The sequence below is a fragment of the Sprattus sprattus genome (genome assembly GCF_963457725.1).
Source record: "Sprattus sprattus genome assembly, chromosome: 3".
In the NCBI taxonomy this organism is placed as follows: domain Eukaryota; kingdom Metazoa; phylum Chordata; class Actinopteri; order Clupeiformes; family Clupeidae; genus Sprattus; species Sprattus sprattus.
Window position 1 is genome coordinate 37025450 of NC_137922.1, and position 17537 is coordinate 37042986.

General features: G+C 43.0%; 1 protein-coding gene across 1 annotated transcript; it reads right to left on the reverse strand.

The window, feature by feature from the left end:
* Positions 1-741: 741 nt before the first annotated feature.
* Positions 742-14430, reverse strand: tbc1d24 (TBC1 domain family, member 24). Its single transcript, XM_080835739.1, has 7 exons — positions 14379-14430; positions 10441-11560; positions 9268-9426; positions 6673-6736; positions 4256-4351; positions 3209-3491; positions 742-2808 (listed from the first exon to the last, which is right to left on the reverse strand). The coding sequence occupies exons 2-7, from the start codon at positions 11439-11441 to the stop codon at positions 2654-2656; spliced, it is 1758 nt and encodes a 585-aa protein (XP_080691865.1). The 5' UTR covers positions 11442-11560; positions 14379-14430; the 3' UTR covers positions 742-2653.
* Positions 14431-17537: the final 3107 nt, after the last annotated feature.

Sequence of the window (17537 nt, forward strand, 5' to 3'; positions counted from 1 at the left end):
TGACACACCAGTGAGTTGTCACAGCATGTTTCTCATCTTAATTCTATAAACCATGTACACACAAGCTCAAAGTAGGATAGACACGAGGCCCACGAAGTCTTTTTTGTCTTACCCTCATTAAAAGTCAAAATGAATAAATAAATGTAATGAGAATTCTAAATAACATGATTTGCAGAGAGTGAGGAGGACGGAGTGACTACCACGATTTAAATTGTCGTGGCCACAAACCGGTTCAACGTAAAGAGGATATCCTCTGGGAGGGGAGGGATCATGCTGCATAGGCATGCAGGCATCCACGAGTGTTTGCGGGATAGCAATATAAGCAAAAGGCACAGCCGAGAGGCAGGTTATCGCGCGAATAATACGCAGATAAGAGAAGTGGAAGGCTTCAACAACCCATGTTACCAGTCTCTCGTAAGAGGATTTTAACATAGACATGAATAGACTATTAATTAATAGACTATGTCTAGTCTATGGATTTTACGCCCTCAGTTTACTCCACATTCGGATGTTTACGTAGGCTGCGAAGTGGGTGTGGCAAGTGATGTCACGAAGTGAAGGACACGATGCTGAGGAGGCATCTTACTTTTAAGGAATTTGTAGCGCTCGGTGTGACTGATTACATTTGTATGATGTTAAATTATGTTTCGTAAGACAGATATAAATAACCATCAGAGAGAACAATTTGTATATTTAAAAAAACAAGTGAACAGATTATTCTTTGATCAAATGTTTTACTGCATATTTGACATGACAGCTGAGTATTATAACATAATATTCTTAACACTTCACAGGAGAACACATCACACCCATACGAACACACACACATACACACACCAATACATAGTGCATATGGCAGACCATTTTACAGTCATTCTTATGCAACACACACACACAGATTTGAGCTCACACATTAGAATCCAACACATTACACGATGAAGAGAGTGAAGAGCTTCTCCGAGAGCTGCATTATTTCACAGGACGGCTTCCACAATGGAGAGGGCAGAACAGCAGCAGAGGTCTCTGCTGCACCTCAAAAATAAAAATCCATCTAACACCCAAGATGCACAGGTTAGAACCACACAGGGGGGGCTGAGAGTTTTGTGTTGGTCTGATTCACAGCACCACTCTTTGTCAAAGATCTCAGTCTGTTTCAGTGCAGCCGAGAGGGCTCATATGAATAAACAGACACACAGACATACACATACACATACATACCATCAACACGCTCACAAATGACCCACCTGCTACACACAGAAGCGCTTCATTAGGCTAACAAGACACTATGTACAGAGAACTTATAGCACCCAGGCACAGCTGGAAAAGCAAGCATAGAAACACAATGGCCTTTGGTGCCGAGTCACAACAATGGCAGACTGATATGCACAGAAGAGAGAAGCTGGATGGAGCAAACTCTGGAATAAGCAGAGAACACTCATTCTCTCCCACAAACCTAACGCCATACACCTGCCAACGCGCTTTACCTTCACAGTTGACGTCTTCACTACCAAGAACTCAGGTGCACCACAAGACAGTAAAAAACAAAATACGAAAATAATACATTTGAACAAATCTACATGGCAATATTATGTTTAAGACTACTATAAACAAGGGGACTAATACGCCTGAATGTATGTAGTGTTAAGCTCATCGAATCTGAAAGACTTAAGAAGTATCTTAAAGAGAGCTTTAAATGATACTTTCAGTCATGTCATGACTGTGGCACTGTACAGCATTTTAACTGTTTTTAAACTGGAACCTGATAAGTGTGATCACCACACATTGGACGGTGTGAGCTTAAAATCTCAGAACAGGGTAAAGTGACCTGATGTTATGCTGGATCATTTGATAGCAACAACCACAACATTAGGGAAGAACATGTTGAAAAAAGAAGAAACATTTCAGTGTCCACCTTCCCATTTCCAATTCAGAGGACAGCTCTGGCCCATTAGTCAATAGCTGGCAGAAAAAGTGAAGCTTATTAGATTAACATTCTCAAACAGAGGTGAACTGAGAACGGTGCATATTCTTTTCAACAGAAGCCAATGCCACATGACACTTTTTGGGGGGGATCAGGGGAAGTTGATATTTACATCACAATATGAACGATACTGAGCAGGACGGATTCCATAAAGTGATAATGATGAAAATATATGATCACAAAGCCCTGTACCGTTCTTTCTGCCATGCCAACACAGCATTACACACTTGCCTTACTCTCTTACAGGGAAGGGCAATGCAGATGGTGGCGTTGACCCATTCAAGTCAGTCAAAGAGTTGTCAAATCAAAGACTCGAAACTCTTATGGAATTAGTTACCTGGCTAAACAAATGGTAGGAGCTCTTTCCAAGAACAGTAAGGCCAGTGTGTCATATGTGACAACATAATAGAAAATCATAAGAAAATACACCAATGATAACGAAGTAAATTATATGATTATGTTGCTTCTTTTCTAAAATAAATAAAAAGCAAGAAACACTGATATAGACTTTGTTAATGTTGGACGGATTGGGTTGGTAGCAACAACTACAATGCTAACACTTTCAGAGGCCTGACAAACCAAAACAATCAACACAACCACATATTCAGAGTCTCCTCTGCATGCACGCATGTGTGTGAGTGTGTGTGTGTGTGTGTGTGTGTGTGTGTGTGTTCAGCCGGCCATGGTGTCCTGAAAGCCCCACACCTCCAGCACTGACACCTGGAAGCTCTCAGTGCAGAGTGGGGGGTTATCGAAGGTGGTGCAGCGGCCGGACCGACCGTGGTTCAGCTCAGCATCGATGTAGAGCGCATTGCCCTCACCTCCACCTGTTGGGGGAGATCAGCATCACTTTATGGATCTGCTTACTAGGAGCTACAACACTGACAGTGATTATACAGAGGGCAACGTCTTAAGCAATGATGCCAGGCAATGACAAGACACTTCCCCACTGACATTAGGCAACAAATCCGAAACTGGAGAGCTATAATCGTTAGTGATTGTCGTGATCATCGAATCAGAACACTAGGAACTGGTCATGTGATGGGCCAGCAACATGTCTCCAAAGGTTGCTCCGTGTCCCATCGCCTTTAGGTTCCATAGGTTCCAAGACCTTCAAAAACGTCATCAGTTAAAAAACACATTTATTCACCAAAGGCAAATTCAACGTAACAGTATCCTTTCCTGGCTTTGAGAAGGCTTTAAAAGAGCTTTTTAGCTCACACTTACCGATGATGATGGAGTCAAAGTTCCCGGCCATGAACATGGAGGTGTTCCTGGAGTTGAGATGAAAGTGGCGGGCGGAGAGGAACGGGGAGAGGCGCTCCGAGGGGTTGGGGCCAGTGGGCACCACAGGGAGGGTGTTTGTGTGGCCATCAGCGTTGGAGTTGGCATCAGTGTTGGGCGCATCCTCGTCTAACAGATCCAAACTCTGGTCCAAACTCTGCCCGGCGTTTGCCAGCTCTGGGTGTTTGATCACTACCCACTCATAGCGCTCCATCTCTGGCTTCATCTACACACACACACACACAAATATATAAAAACTCACACTACACACACACACACACACACACAGAGCAGCCATCGAAGGCTTACAGCTTACAGGTATTGTTACATCCCCTCTCTCCTGTAAATAGCTGTGTGTGTGTGTGTGTGTGTGTGTGTGTGTGTGTGTGTGAGTGTGTGTGTGTGTACGTATATTTTTGCATGTCAAGGATAAGGTGTCAGCTAAGCAGTTGCTCAGGTAAATAAGAACACAGAGTATCCAATTGCACCAGAAGTTTCCTGTCTCACACCAGACACAAATATCTTCATGACCTACATAGATGTACATTTGTACTCTCTTTCTCACACACACACACACACACAAACACACACACACACACTTAAAACACATAAACATAGACCTGTACATCTTGTCAATTTGATTTCAAGAATATTATACAAAGCAATCATCCGACAGAATACACTTTTAAAATATATAAATATGTCTAAAAACATATTTTACAGGTTATGTCATAATTATGAAAACCTATATCTATTATTTCTAATGACGAATTTAGAAAACTTCAATAAGCTCCAAATTCTAGCATTAAAATACTTGAGAAATTGCGCCACCTGCTGCCCATATACACCATCAATTAATTCTCATTTAAGTTCAGCACATAATCAGCATCATCTGACCGACATATGTAATTAATGTTGCTTAAAGGTGAAAACATGAGATGAGCATGAAAAAATGCAAAACATGACCATTTGAACTGGGCTTGTACTCACCCTGAAGACAAAACACTCTCCTGTACCGAAGAAACTGAGCTTATTCCCTCCTCTCTTACGCTCCTCCCAATCAGTGGACAGAAAGGCTCCACACACCTGCAAAAAAAGAACCAGTGGCCAGACTGTCAAGTCATTCCTTCAGCGAAAGAATCTCCTTAACTGGAATTACCAGGGCTTTCTCCTATGCAGGTGAACAAAACCAAGTTAGCCATGAAAAACCCATCACAACTTCAGCAATGCTCGTCTAGCTGCAAACACCAGATGTTATGACTCTCACAGGTCAGTCAAGTCATATCTATGCAGGAGACAACGAGACAGAAATCTGACATTACCACGGAGACAGACCTTTCAAAGCCATAGGTCAGCATGTAATTACTCCATCCCAGGCCTCCATGACAACGAGCCATAACTGAATTAAGCTCAATCCCTTTTGGGTGGACTGGTATGTAGGACAGAGCCAAAACAGGACTGCTTTCAAAGAAAGAGAGACACTCAGACTAGACAGAGGCGAGGATACACACAAAAACAGGATGCCAGCAGAGAGACGACGCCAGAGGGGGGGTGCTCAGGAGCACAGTGAGGGAGCAAGATCAACAGGGAGACTCGGCATTAGATGGATTTCCATCCAACTTTTTGATGCGAATGTTGACCATCGAAAAGGAAATCCGGAATTGAAATGCTTAAAATTAGCATAAGGTTTCTTACATTTGAATCAAAAATGTATACGCTGGAAGGAGGTAGATTAACATTGCAACTTAAGTTGATGGAAACGGGTCTATCCCATCGCATCAAATCGAATTTGTTGCTATTTTACAAGGTGTTTCCTTGAAATGTTGCCCTGACAACTATACATTTTCATCCCACAGCTGTTCAAAACTCCTCCCTTGAGAGTGTCCAGTTGGAATTCCCATAACAGCGGATGGAAACGTGCAGTGACTTTTGATTTTGAGACTTGACGATCACGAATACGCTTTGGATATGTGAATGGGTTGGATGTATACCCAGCTAGTGAGACTACAAGACCTAGTACTGACTCTAGCATTGAATAGATATCATTACAAATGTTCACTAATGAATAATGATTTTGACATATTGCATAGAACCCTTAATGATGGAACTGAATATTGCCGTTTTCCTAAGTTTATACATTATTTTCTCTATCTCTGTAAAGCAAATAGCTGAGGCCAGGATGATTAGCATTCAAAGGTTTTTGTAAGGATTCAGGTTCTCCTTCCCCCCAGACAGCCTCCTTCACGCTCTGAACAACCCCTCTCCTTCACCTTTAGTCCTCCGTCCTCACACCCCCTCAGAGGACCGGCTCCCCAATAGGTGAAATCCCCCATTGTCTCCCCTTCCCGCCATAATCTTAAAACCACTTATAACTTATAACGCCTAATCACCGCACACTATAACGTCTCATCACCGCACACTATAATGTCTCATCACCGCTCCTCTGTATTCTCCCACCTGACTGAATGGTATAAATGTTAACACCTTCTTATTGTCAGGTAGGCCATTCTCAGCAACACATGTAGATGGCATCTGGCCTAGTTATCATTTAATAACTGTTAATCTCTTTGAAGATTACCAAGAGTTTATGTGCTTTTGTTCTCAGTAACATTGACTAAGCTCGAAGGGGTGACTTATTATCAATGTTCATAATTATGTTTTTGGGGTCTGCTAGAATAGATTTACATGCTTCAATGGTATCTCCACACTCCAGACTCCTGACTATGTCTTCCGTTCCATTATTCAAGGCGTGCTCATTAGATTCTATCATCTTTGTACGGAATTCACAACCTTAGCATTTAGACTATTTAAAGTGTAACTTCACCCCCAGCTCTGAGCCTAACTTCACCCACCCATTGAAAAATGCTAAGAAGCAGACAAGGAGCTGAGAGGGCTAGCGTGGAGGGGCTGAGTTTTATGAACATCGTAAAGTCTCAAGTCCCAAGGTCCCAAACAGTTGACTCTACATCAGCATAGGCTGTGCAAGGTTCAGGGTGATTTGAAACAGTAGAAGGCATTCTCAAGCCATGACCTGCAGATGTTTTTGTTAATGAAAAATGGTAATTTTGTCAATATTAATACCAACATTGATGTGTCTAATCACAGTTCAGTCATATTTAGTTAAGCTCAAGAAACACACTTAAAGTGCAAAATGTCCTACAAACTAAATGACTGGCACTTTCCTGTGTTTCATCGCACATAACATAAGGGCAGTTTGTAAGTGTGTCAGTGATTCCTGAGTGTGAGTGTCAGTGACTCCTGAGTGTGAGTGTGTCAGTGACTCCAGAGTGTGAGTGTGTGAGTGTGTAAGTGTAAGTGTGTCAGTGATTCCTGAGTGTGAGTGTGCCAGTGACTCCTGAGTGTGGCCCAGCTCAGAGAACTGGTTCTGAGGTGCAGAATGAGCTCACCTCTCCTTCTGTGGTGCGCAGCAGGAGAAGGGTGGGCTCGTGGCCCTCAGTGTGGGAGTAGAACCTGCACACAAAGATCACACCAACACTTGTGTTACTCAAACACACCCACAGAAGCACACACACGCCTGTGCATGGGCACATACGCACACACACACGCGCGCACGCACGCACGCATGCACAAGTGTGTGCGAATATAAACACATACGAATCTTGGCCTAGTGTGATCATTTAATAACTGTTAATCTCTTTGAGGATTACCCAGAGTTTATGTGCTTTTGTTCTCAGTAACATTGACTAAGCTTGAAGGGTACCTATTATTATCAATGTTCATAATTATATTTTTGGGCTCTGCTAGAATAGATTTACATGCTTCAGTGTTCCAAAAACACATCATTTTCTCGTACTGTACATCTCGGTTCACCCTCTCTCTGCTAGACGGCCAATAAGGATTGTGTTACGGGAATACGTCATCTTGTAACAAAGGAAAAGGACTGGAAGTCTAGCAAGGCGTTTCAGGCAGCGGAGAGAAGTGGTTTCTGTGGGAGATTTACACATTTAGCATAGTGATAGAAAAGTGTTCTGATCAATGGTTCTGCTCTTGTTTCTAGACAAAAGTACAGGTAGGCCTGTTGTTGTTTTTGATGTTGTTTGATAGTTATAACCTCACACCTAATATGTCATACTGACCAATTATTATCGTTTAAATGGGTCCTTTATTAAATAAATAAATGTTAGAGCAGTTACCTGTTTTCAATGTTTTATCATGTTAGATGGATTAATCGTAGATTAATAGAAATTACACATTGTTCGAACAATGTCTGAGTATTAAATCGATCGGCTCTAGTATGTTGTTCAATGAATAAATCAACTCATTCTTCTAATGTGCATTAAGATTAGTGGTTATGAAAAATACTACTGATTCCAAGGGAGAACGAAGAGATTGAGGAGTAGGATATCATGAACTGGAGACTCACACAAGAACATCAGGCCACTCTGAAATATTGAGAGATATTGATTTAACAGTCTGTCTGCCAGTCTGGGTTAGGAGGGAAGGACAACAGGGGCACACCTTTTTAAAAATGTCCTAATTTTACAGCACAATGTGTGTGTGTGTGTGTGTGTGTGGGTGTGTGTCTGTGCAGGTGGGGGACTGTTTTACATGATGAACTTTGGCAGATGGGTCAACTGAGCAAGCTGAAGTACACTGAATATTATCTATAAAATGGGCCTGTTTACCAACACGTACACAGCATTAGCTCTCAGGAAGCAGCAGAGTAGTGTGTTAAGAGTGACCTCACTGTAAACTCATTTAAACAGGCCAACCCAACCTAAATCAAATCCCAATTCACCCAGTCATGTCTGGTATGCAAGTGAAGCTCTGCAACTCAATAACGGCCCTGCTTAGGTGCAACCGTTTCTCTCAGGCTGACACCGAAAGACTGATGCTGCACACGTTTATCACGAGCAGGCTAGACTACTCCCTTTGTCTGGTCTACCAAAAAAGCCATTGGTCAACAACAAACAATACAGAATGCAGCAGCGAGAGTCCTCACTAAAACAAGATTGAGAGCGCACATCACACCAGTATCAAGATCACTGCACTTGTAACCTGTTCATTTCAGAATAGATTTCAAGATTCTCTTGCTAGTCTATAAATCACTCCATAGTCATGCACCTGAATATATAACAGACATGCTCTTAAGGTACACACCCAGTAGATCCCTGAGGTCCTCTGGCACTTAACTCCTAACAGTACCAAAAGCCAGGACAAAGAGACATGGAGAAGTAGCTTTTAGTTTCTATGCCCCCAGCCTTTGGAATACTCTGCCAGAATACCTTAAACGGTGGAAACCTTTAAACATGCACTTTAGACATACCTCTTTGATCTCGCCTATCACTCACTGAAACATTTATCTGTTTATTTATCTCTGGAAAATCTGTGTCCCTTCTGTGTTTGATTTGATGTGTCTGTCTATGTGTAGTGTAAGAGGTGTATTGTGTCTGTGTAGTGTAAGAGGTGTATTGTGTCTGTCTATGTGTAGTGTAATAGCTGTATTGTGTCTGTCTATGTGTAGTGCAAGAGGTGTATTGTCTATGTGTAGTGTAAGAGGTGTATTGTGTCTGTGTAGTGTAAGAGGTGTATTGTGTCTGTCTATGTGTAGTGTAATAGCTGTTTTGTGTCTGCTTACGTGTAGTGTAAGAGGTGTATTGTCTCTGTGTAGTGTAAGAGGTGTATTGTGTCTGTGTAGTGTAAGAGGTGTATTGTGTCTGTCTATGTGTAGTGTAATAGCTGTTTTGTGTCTGCTTACGTGTAGTGTAAGAGGTGTATTGTCTCTGTGTAGTGTAAGAGGTGTATTGTGTCTGTCTATGTGTAGTGTAAGAGGTGTATTGTGTCTGTCTATGTGTAGTGTAATAGCTGTTTTGTGTCTGCTTACGTGTAGTGTAAGAGGTGTATTGTCTCTGTGTAGTGTAAGAGGTGTATTGTGTCTGTCTATGTGTAGTGTAAGAGGTGTATTGTGTCTGTCTATGTGTAGTGTAAGAGGTGTATTGTGTCTGTCTATGTGTAGTGCAAGAGGTGTATTGTGTATGGACCTGTTGAGGCTGCATCCATGCGTTGACGTGGTGAACAGCAGTTCTGGCTGGCACAGAGCAAAGCGCTCAGGGATCCAGGACCAGACATCCCTTATCTCCTTGGCACTGACAATCTCGGAGGAGAAGTTGTCCGCATTCACTGCTAGTTGCACATTACGCCTGAGAGAAAAAGGCGGCGGGAGCATAAGAGAGAGAGAAAGGGGGTGGGGGGAGTTTAAGGACGAAAAAGATGGCAGAAATTAAAAGAGCAGAGCAACATAGTTAAACGTGAGACATGTCTGGCACTTATATGACATAAAAGGTGTGGGTACATCATCTTAGAACAGCAGCTATCATGTTTAACTACCCAGTACACTAGAACAGTACGCTAGTCTGTGGAAGAGCAGCTATCATGTGTTAGTACTCAGTATACTAGTCTGAGGAAGAGCAGCTATCATGTTTAACTACCCAGTACGCTAGTCTGAGGAAGAGCAGCTATCATGTGTAAGTACTCAGTACTCTTGTCTGAGGAAGAACAGCCATCATGTTTAACTACCCAGTATGCTAGAACAGTACGCTAGTCTGAGGAAGAGCAGCTATCATGTGTAAGTACTCAGTACTCTAGTCTGAGGAAGAACAGTACCTATTCCTGAGAGAACAGGATGCAGGAGCAGACAGACGAGTGCAGGATGGAGGATGGAAAACAGGAGGGGTGGGAAATAAAGTGATGAAGAAATAATGAGAAACACCAAACAGCTGTGAAAAGAAACAGATGCAACCTGACACGTTTCACTGCTCAAAGTGATAAACACACAGACAAACACACACACACACACACACAGATACACTAAACTACAAGTTGAAAAAGGAGTTATGAAGTGCCAAAAATGGTGTGCAATTTTACCAACAACCCAAAAATACACCATACAAGAAAGAGGAAGGAGAAAAGAATGCAAGCAAAAATGTACACCACTTACAGACATATAACAGTGAAATTACATAATAAAACAGTCAAAGTATTCAACTCAGCAACATGTCTCAAATAATGGATATATTAATTAATCGGCTGCATTTTAAGAATTTCAAAAGAATTTCTTAACTTCACTATATATTAAACCTGCATTATTATCATAATTTTGTTGCCATCAATGCAACATATATAGTACAAAGCTGATTTGTTATGCCTCCAAGTACCGTTTCTGTTTGACCGTGATGCCCTTCTGCTGCAGGGACTTCTCATTGGTCAGCTGCAGCAGCGTGATTTCCTTGCGGCTGAACAGGCGGATGGAGAAAGCCTTCTCCAGTAACTTGTCAGGGGTGACGCTGGAGCCGATGCCCTTGACGAAGGTCTGGATGTCAGCCCGGATGACGGAGGACTCCTGCTGAGCCGGGGGCTGCTTCCCAGAGGCCGCAGACGCCGCCTTCTGCTTGCGGTAGAACTTCAGCAGGGCCAGCGCCACACGGTACAGCACCTTGTAGCCCTCCACCAGGTACACGTCGACCACACGTGCCGCATGGGCGAAGGGAAGATCGCCCAGCACCCAGCGCTGCCAGTCTGAGTACACCTCCAGGACGTCAGTTGCCGTGGCCACCACCAGCTTGTGTGCTCCCGGGCAGTATTTGTGCGCCAGGTCCCCGAAGGTCATGCAGGACGACTCGTAGGCCAGGAAGGTCTGGTCCATGAGGCGGCGTCCCGGCTCGTTGCAGGCCAGCATGCGACTGACGGACTCGAAGCAGCGCGCCTCGTCGGGGCTGAAGTGCAGCAGGAGTGCCACCACGGCGGGCAGTGCCGGGCAGAAGGAGATGTCTGGAAACTGCGACGCCACGCAGGAGATGACCGCATGCGCCGCTCCCACCGCCTCCGCCTTGAGGCAGTAGGACGGCACCGTTGTGTCGTCCACAAAGTCTGGGAGAGGGAGCGAGGAGGCCTGGCGCTTCCCCCCTCCGTCCCCCATCAGGTCGCGGTAGACCAGGGCGTCGGGCGTGACCGTGCGGCAGGGTATGGCACGGACCAGCTGCTGGTAGACCAGCGCCCGCTGCTTGTGGCTCCTGGCCCAGACCCCTGAGCGTGCCTGTGACTTCAGCTCCCGTGGGTCCACCTTACCGTCTCCCTTCATTGGACTGGCGCTGGCTGCTGCTGACCCCTCACCCATCTGGGTCCAGTCCACGTAACGGCCATAGTCCTCCTCTGCCATGGCTAGAGGCTCTTGTCACCAGGGCTGACAGATATGGGGCTGAAACTTTGCAGAGATTGCAGCCACTCGACAGGCGAAGGAGGAGAGAGAGGAGGGACAGCTAGCCGCCCATAGCATCCCTGGAGAAAGCAGGGTCATGAGGACAAAAAGGTCAGACATACTGCAGGGATTCAAATAACCAGATGTCTTACCGAACAGCAGCCTGTAACTAATCTATCTGGTGATGAGTTTATAAACTACTTTTTACTCATAGAATACGGTCAGAGCCTACCGTTTAGCCTGTAGGCTATGTTAGAAGGGATGCTAGCCTAATCATCCCAAAAGAATGGAAAGATACACAAAAACGTAACCTGTTTGATCCTGCCAGATTTAAACTATTTTAAACAAAACCTCTGATCAAATAAAATGAAAAAATATTTTACTGATAAAATATTTAGGTTTAACTGATTGATTAAATCAAATGTAAATATTTAACTGTTTAAATGTAGAAATTGTGTAAATGAAAGCTGTGCAACAGCTGAAGGCCATCTATTTTTATTATTTTTATTATAACAGGTTAGGTAATAAGCTATATGAGTGTCTCAATCTTTACACTGTTGTGTTTTTCCCTCATTGTCAAAGGAGAACCTGCCATGAAAAGTTTGGGAACCACTGGTCTATTGTAAGGGACCCTGTGAGGGTGAAGGCACGCAACACAGTGTTTGTATGTCTGTGTGCTTGTGAGAGTGTTTGTATGTCTGTGTGCGTGTGAGAGTGTTTGTATGTCTGTGTGCGTGTGAGAGTGTTTGTATGTCTGTGTGCGTGCAAGAGTGTTTCTATGTCTGTGTGTGTGAGAGTGTTTGTATGTCTGTGTGCGTGTGAGAGTGTTTGTATGTCTGTGTGCGTGCAAGAGTGTTTGTATGTCTGTGTGTGTGAGAGTGTTCGTGTGTGTGAGATTGTTTGTATGTATGTGTGCGTGTGAGAGTGTTTGTGTGTCTGTGTATGTGTGAGAGTGTTTGTGTGACTGTGTGCGTGTGAGAGTGTTTGTATATCAGTGTCTGTGTGAGTGTGAGAATGTTTGTATGTCTGTGTGCGTGTGAGAGAGTTTGTATGTCTGTGCCATGTGAAACTGTTTGTATGTCAGTGTGTGTGTGTGTGTGTGAGAGTGTTCGTGTGTGTGAGAGTGTTTGTATGTATGTGTGCGTGTGAGAGTGTTTGTGTGTCTGTGTATGTGTGAGAGTGTTTGTGTGACTGTGTGCGTGTGAGAGTGTTTGTATATCAGTGTCTGTGTGAGTGTGAGAATGTTTGTATGTCTGTGTGCGTGTGAGAGAGTTTGTATGTCTGTGCCATGTGAAACTGTTTGTATGTCAGTGTGTGTGTGTGTGCGTGAAGAGTGTTTGTGTGTCTGTGTGTGTGTGAGAGTGTTTGTGTGTGTGTGAGAGTGTTTGTGTGTCCGTGTGTTTGAGAGTGTTTGCATGTCTGTGTTTGTTTGTTTGTGTGTGTTTCGCTGTGTGTATCAGCACAGCAAATGCTTGTGACAAGCTGGCTACAGTAAAACAGCATTAGGCAATTATACTAATTAGATTTTTTACTGACAGGAAATTCTCTCTTTCGCTCTCATACCCCACTTTCCCTGACTCCCTCCATTCCCCTCTCTCTGCCTCTGTTTTTCACCATGTTTCCCCTCATAATCTCTCAGACTTCAACAAAGACCATAAACCATTTTTCGATCCAAGCACTAACCTTATAGAAGGATAGTTTTGGCTCAAGTTATCGTTTGATGCTTTATTCTATCTGCAATCCTATCAAATACACAAACTTCGACAAGTACATGCACATGCACACAAACAGACCCATACACAGGAAATGAAAGGGAGGACCTCTCATCTCATTTGTCGTGACATGTAAAGTACACATGTATTATCCTGCATCTAATCTCTTGTAGACAGATGACAATTTACCCAGACTACTTTCTCTCGGGGCAAATGAGAAGACCCCAGGTTTAGCACAGCCCTAAGCCTCTTACCGAGGGGGCGGTGGTTTGCCTGTCAAAGACTCCCTTGCTACTCTCGTTTTCCAAACAAGCAAGTTCCCGCCCGATTCATTCAATAGCGTGCATACACTTTGCAAAGTTAAAGGTGGCTCTGACACTGAACTTAACGTATTGCAATACTATACAAAAAACAAGTTAATAAAACATTGCCTCGCTGATGTCCCGCAAGATATATTGAAGGATGGTTTGACTCTACTTAGCCAGAGACATTAGCTGACACCAATAGTGTAACAAGTGAGCTAGCTTTGCTTGTGGCTAATTAACGTAAGGTGCGTACAAAAGATGAGCACTGGTTTTACTGACATATAAATACGATGCATTAGTATTAGCTAGCTTACTAGGATAAGTCAGTTGTGTCCAATCTTGTAATGTTTGCTAGCTGCTATGGGACGACATATAGCGTTAGCTTGACACGTTTTAACTAACACAACTATACAGCTTGCTTGTTACCTGTAACATTAGGCAATCACACCACTGACGTGACAGCGACCAAAGAGTGGGCTGGGACTGTCTATATGGGTGCGAGAGCTTCGCTACACCAGCAATGAATGGGGTTGAGTTGACTAGCTCACACCTGATAATCGAGGTTGTCACTGAAAACCGAATGATGCTCGATCGCTTTCTCATTCAATCGTCACACGAATTATCAGAGGCTGTCAAGATACGCGACAAGAGACTCGTCTCGGCGAATAGCTTAAGACAGTGACAGATTTGGAACGTTAGCAGGCTAGCAAGCTGGTTGACTGCCTACTTCAGTGGCTGGTAAAGCTGTACCACTTGAAAATGCCTACAAACACGACAAAAAAGTATCTTTCAAATGACAGTCTGTGCATTTGCATGTGTCTATCTGCGCTTCAATCACGATATGTTTCTCTGCACGTCGGCATGAAGGAAATAGGTCTTACCTGGTCAGATGTCTTCAAGCTGGAGATAGTGTTCACGTTAGGGTCATTGGAGCATGCGCAGTGATGTCATACGATCGTGTAACGATGTGCCATATGTGCGCGCGAGGCGTTCCCATCTGGCGGAGCGAAGAGCGCTGAACTGAACGCAATCCGGTCGTTAGCAGGTGAATGACACTTTCAAAAAGACAGATAAAGCAGACCTAGTCAATACTCGGCAAATAAAACGTATGTTTACAACAAAACACGGGACTGTCAAGCTGGACAGTAAAAGTTATCGATGACTACCTACAATAAAACACGATTGACATGCATAAACTAGGCCCATGGTCCAAAATGAACCAAAAGGCAAGGTCAGTGAGACTGTCACCTGACTTGTCAGAGGTTGTTTACTCCTTCGAGTGCCTGTACAAATCTTCAGTGCTACTCTCAGAGGAAGTTCCCATAGCAACACTGACAACGCGCATCTTTGTCCCGATGGAAAGCGCGCCACCCACACGATCACACATGATAGTCATTACAGTTAATTTAATTCACTCTTGCTTTACTTAGGGCTACCCACAGCACGATGCAAACGCGTGTTTTAGTCTTTTTTTTGACGGCCTGCTTTGTTCATTTGGTGTTATACCTTCTTATAGCATCGATACATTGGAAAACTTTAAAGTGGACCAAAATGCAAACTTGTTTCGTATTTATTGTTTTATTCTTTCAAAAGCAAGCATAAAGCTGAAGACGTAGCAAACTTCAACGACATTTCGTTGTGAAAGCTAAACCTGCTAGGCCTACTAAATTGCACTTAGATGACTGAAACAGAGCGACAAAGACAGAAGGTATGGGGAAGGACTTAGTTTAATGCTTAAGAGAGGAGCCGTGATATCACTAAGGGTAATTTTCATTTCCTTTACCTGGTAGTCCTGCCTTCCCTCTGTCCTTTCTTACGTTCTAGTCCTCCCTTCAAATAAAAACGTGAAGGAGGATGAAATATTCAAGGCCAGACATAGGCTACATGGGGCATGAGATGTGTCTGCACTCTGCATCACGTTTAATTAAGATACATCAATAACAGCAGCAGTCACTTCTTGCGAGACTTAAGGGATCTGTCGTTATTCAGCACATCATTGTCTTGAATTTAAAAACTTCAATAGCAATCAAAAGATTGTCATTCGAAAGGCAACAAATAACCATAAGGGTTGTTGTAATTTCTACCTACATTGACACAAGTGTAGGCTTAGGCTACATTTAACATTATTCATCCATCATCTTTATTTTCAGTTATGCCAAATGCTAACAACATTTGTAAAGGTCTCCAGTTAGATCCATACACTACGCTAAATGTGTTATTACATGAATTACAACTTATACTACAGTTATTATAGTGAAAAGTATAATGGTAAAAGGCACAATTGCACGCCAGCAAGTGTTAGGATATTCCTTAATTGACCTTAAAAAAACATTAAACTGGAAAAGTTTAAATTATTTCTAACAAATGATTGAATTAGGCCTACTTTCTGTCTATGTCTCTTCTGTCTACTTGCTTGGGCTATACCTCACGCATTCCAAAATCTTTGCTTATATAGGCTCTTAAAGCACACGTCATGCCATTTAACCATAAACATAAGACCTATCTCTAAAAAGACTTCCACATAGTAAGATCTTATGATTCCAAGCTCATAAGTCTTCCGTTCTCACTCCTTGTTCCTTGTCTCCTCTGGCAGCAATTAGAGATTTGGAGATGGACAAACTTCATGACGCCACACTGGAGGACTGAGGAACGACGACAAAGGAGGGAGACCAGAGGGCACAGTGCTGTGCAGTGAGTAAACCTCAGTCCCTGACACCTTAAGAGATGTGCTAGTGTGTGTGTGTGTGTGTGTGTGTACTGTGAGTAGACCTCACTTTCTGACACCTTTAGAGACATGCTTGCAACAGAGGCTAACACCCATGGCTTTAAGTTTCTGGAGTGTACAGTGGCCGCCCGTATATGCTGATTTCTTAACCATGGTATCAGTTATTCTCAGTTTGCAGCCAGAAAATATTGGGAATAATTGGAAAATTCCAAAATGAAACGGTTCATAAGTTTTAAATTCAGAACCATTATGAGTAGCCTTTCCACACCTTATACCACACTTGGTAAGGAGGAGTGGGGAATCGAACTAGCAACCTTCCAACCTCTCGATTACTAAACGACTCCTAAGTCTGCTGTCTGTCTCTTATCACAAGATCTCTGCAATGGTGTTCTCAACGACGTTGATGACGTCAGATACTATAAAAATATGAGTTATCAGGCAATGTTTACTCAAACAAATACATTCCAATACAATTCAAATGTCTTCACTTGCTCAGAAAACTAATACATTTGAAGTTGGGTCAACTAAATACCAGGTTTTAAGTACTGAATACATAATGTTAATAAGTTAGTAGAACTGTTTGGGTTTACAGTGGGTATGGATCTTCCACCCTCTCTCGAGGATCCGGATGGTGTATTAAATGAATAAAGTGTAAAATTGCCAATATGTCTTGTTTGTTCCTTGATACTGATCGAGAGTTCAATCTTCCAATCCACCAAACTACTCATAACAAGAGTGAATACCAACATGAGAATAAACTGTTTTTAGCATTGGCAGAGAATTTTGGCAAACTTGACTTGGGCGCTACCCATATAAACAGCTGTGGTGCTCATCCCACAAATGCATATTCCTCACAAATGTGGCACAATTTAAAAGGGAAATAAACAGACTTTACAACGGTATAAGATGTATGGCCAAGAAGCATTGTTACAACAAAGAAATAATCTACCAAACACAAATGTCCTTACTTTTTGTGCTATGTTTATATAGTGTTCACAAACGGTGCGGGGTAGGTACTTCTGAAACTACTGGGTGGCGTTTGTAGTAATGGCACTTTTCCACTGCAGCAACTCAGGGGTTTCCACTTCCCAGGAGGTGCAAATGTTTATAGGAACGGCAGCCTAATCAGCCCTTTCAGCCGATCTGTTTCCAATGCGGTGGAGGAACTATGTACCTACAAGTGAAGTTGCAAATACTTTGGGGATTTACCAGAGGTCATTATATCTTACATAGTTAGCTTGTTGAGGTTACTGTCACTGACATGTAAGCAAAACGGCAGCTGAAATTTAGGCTTCAATTAATCAATAGTGGTGCT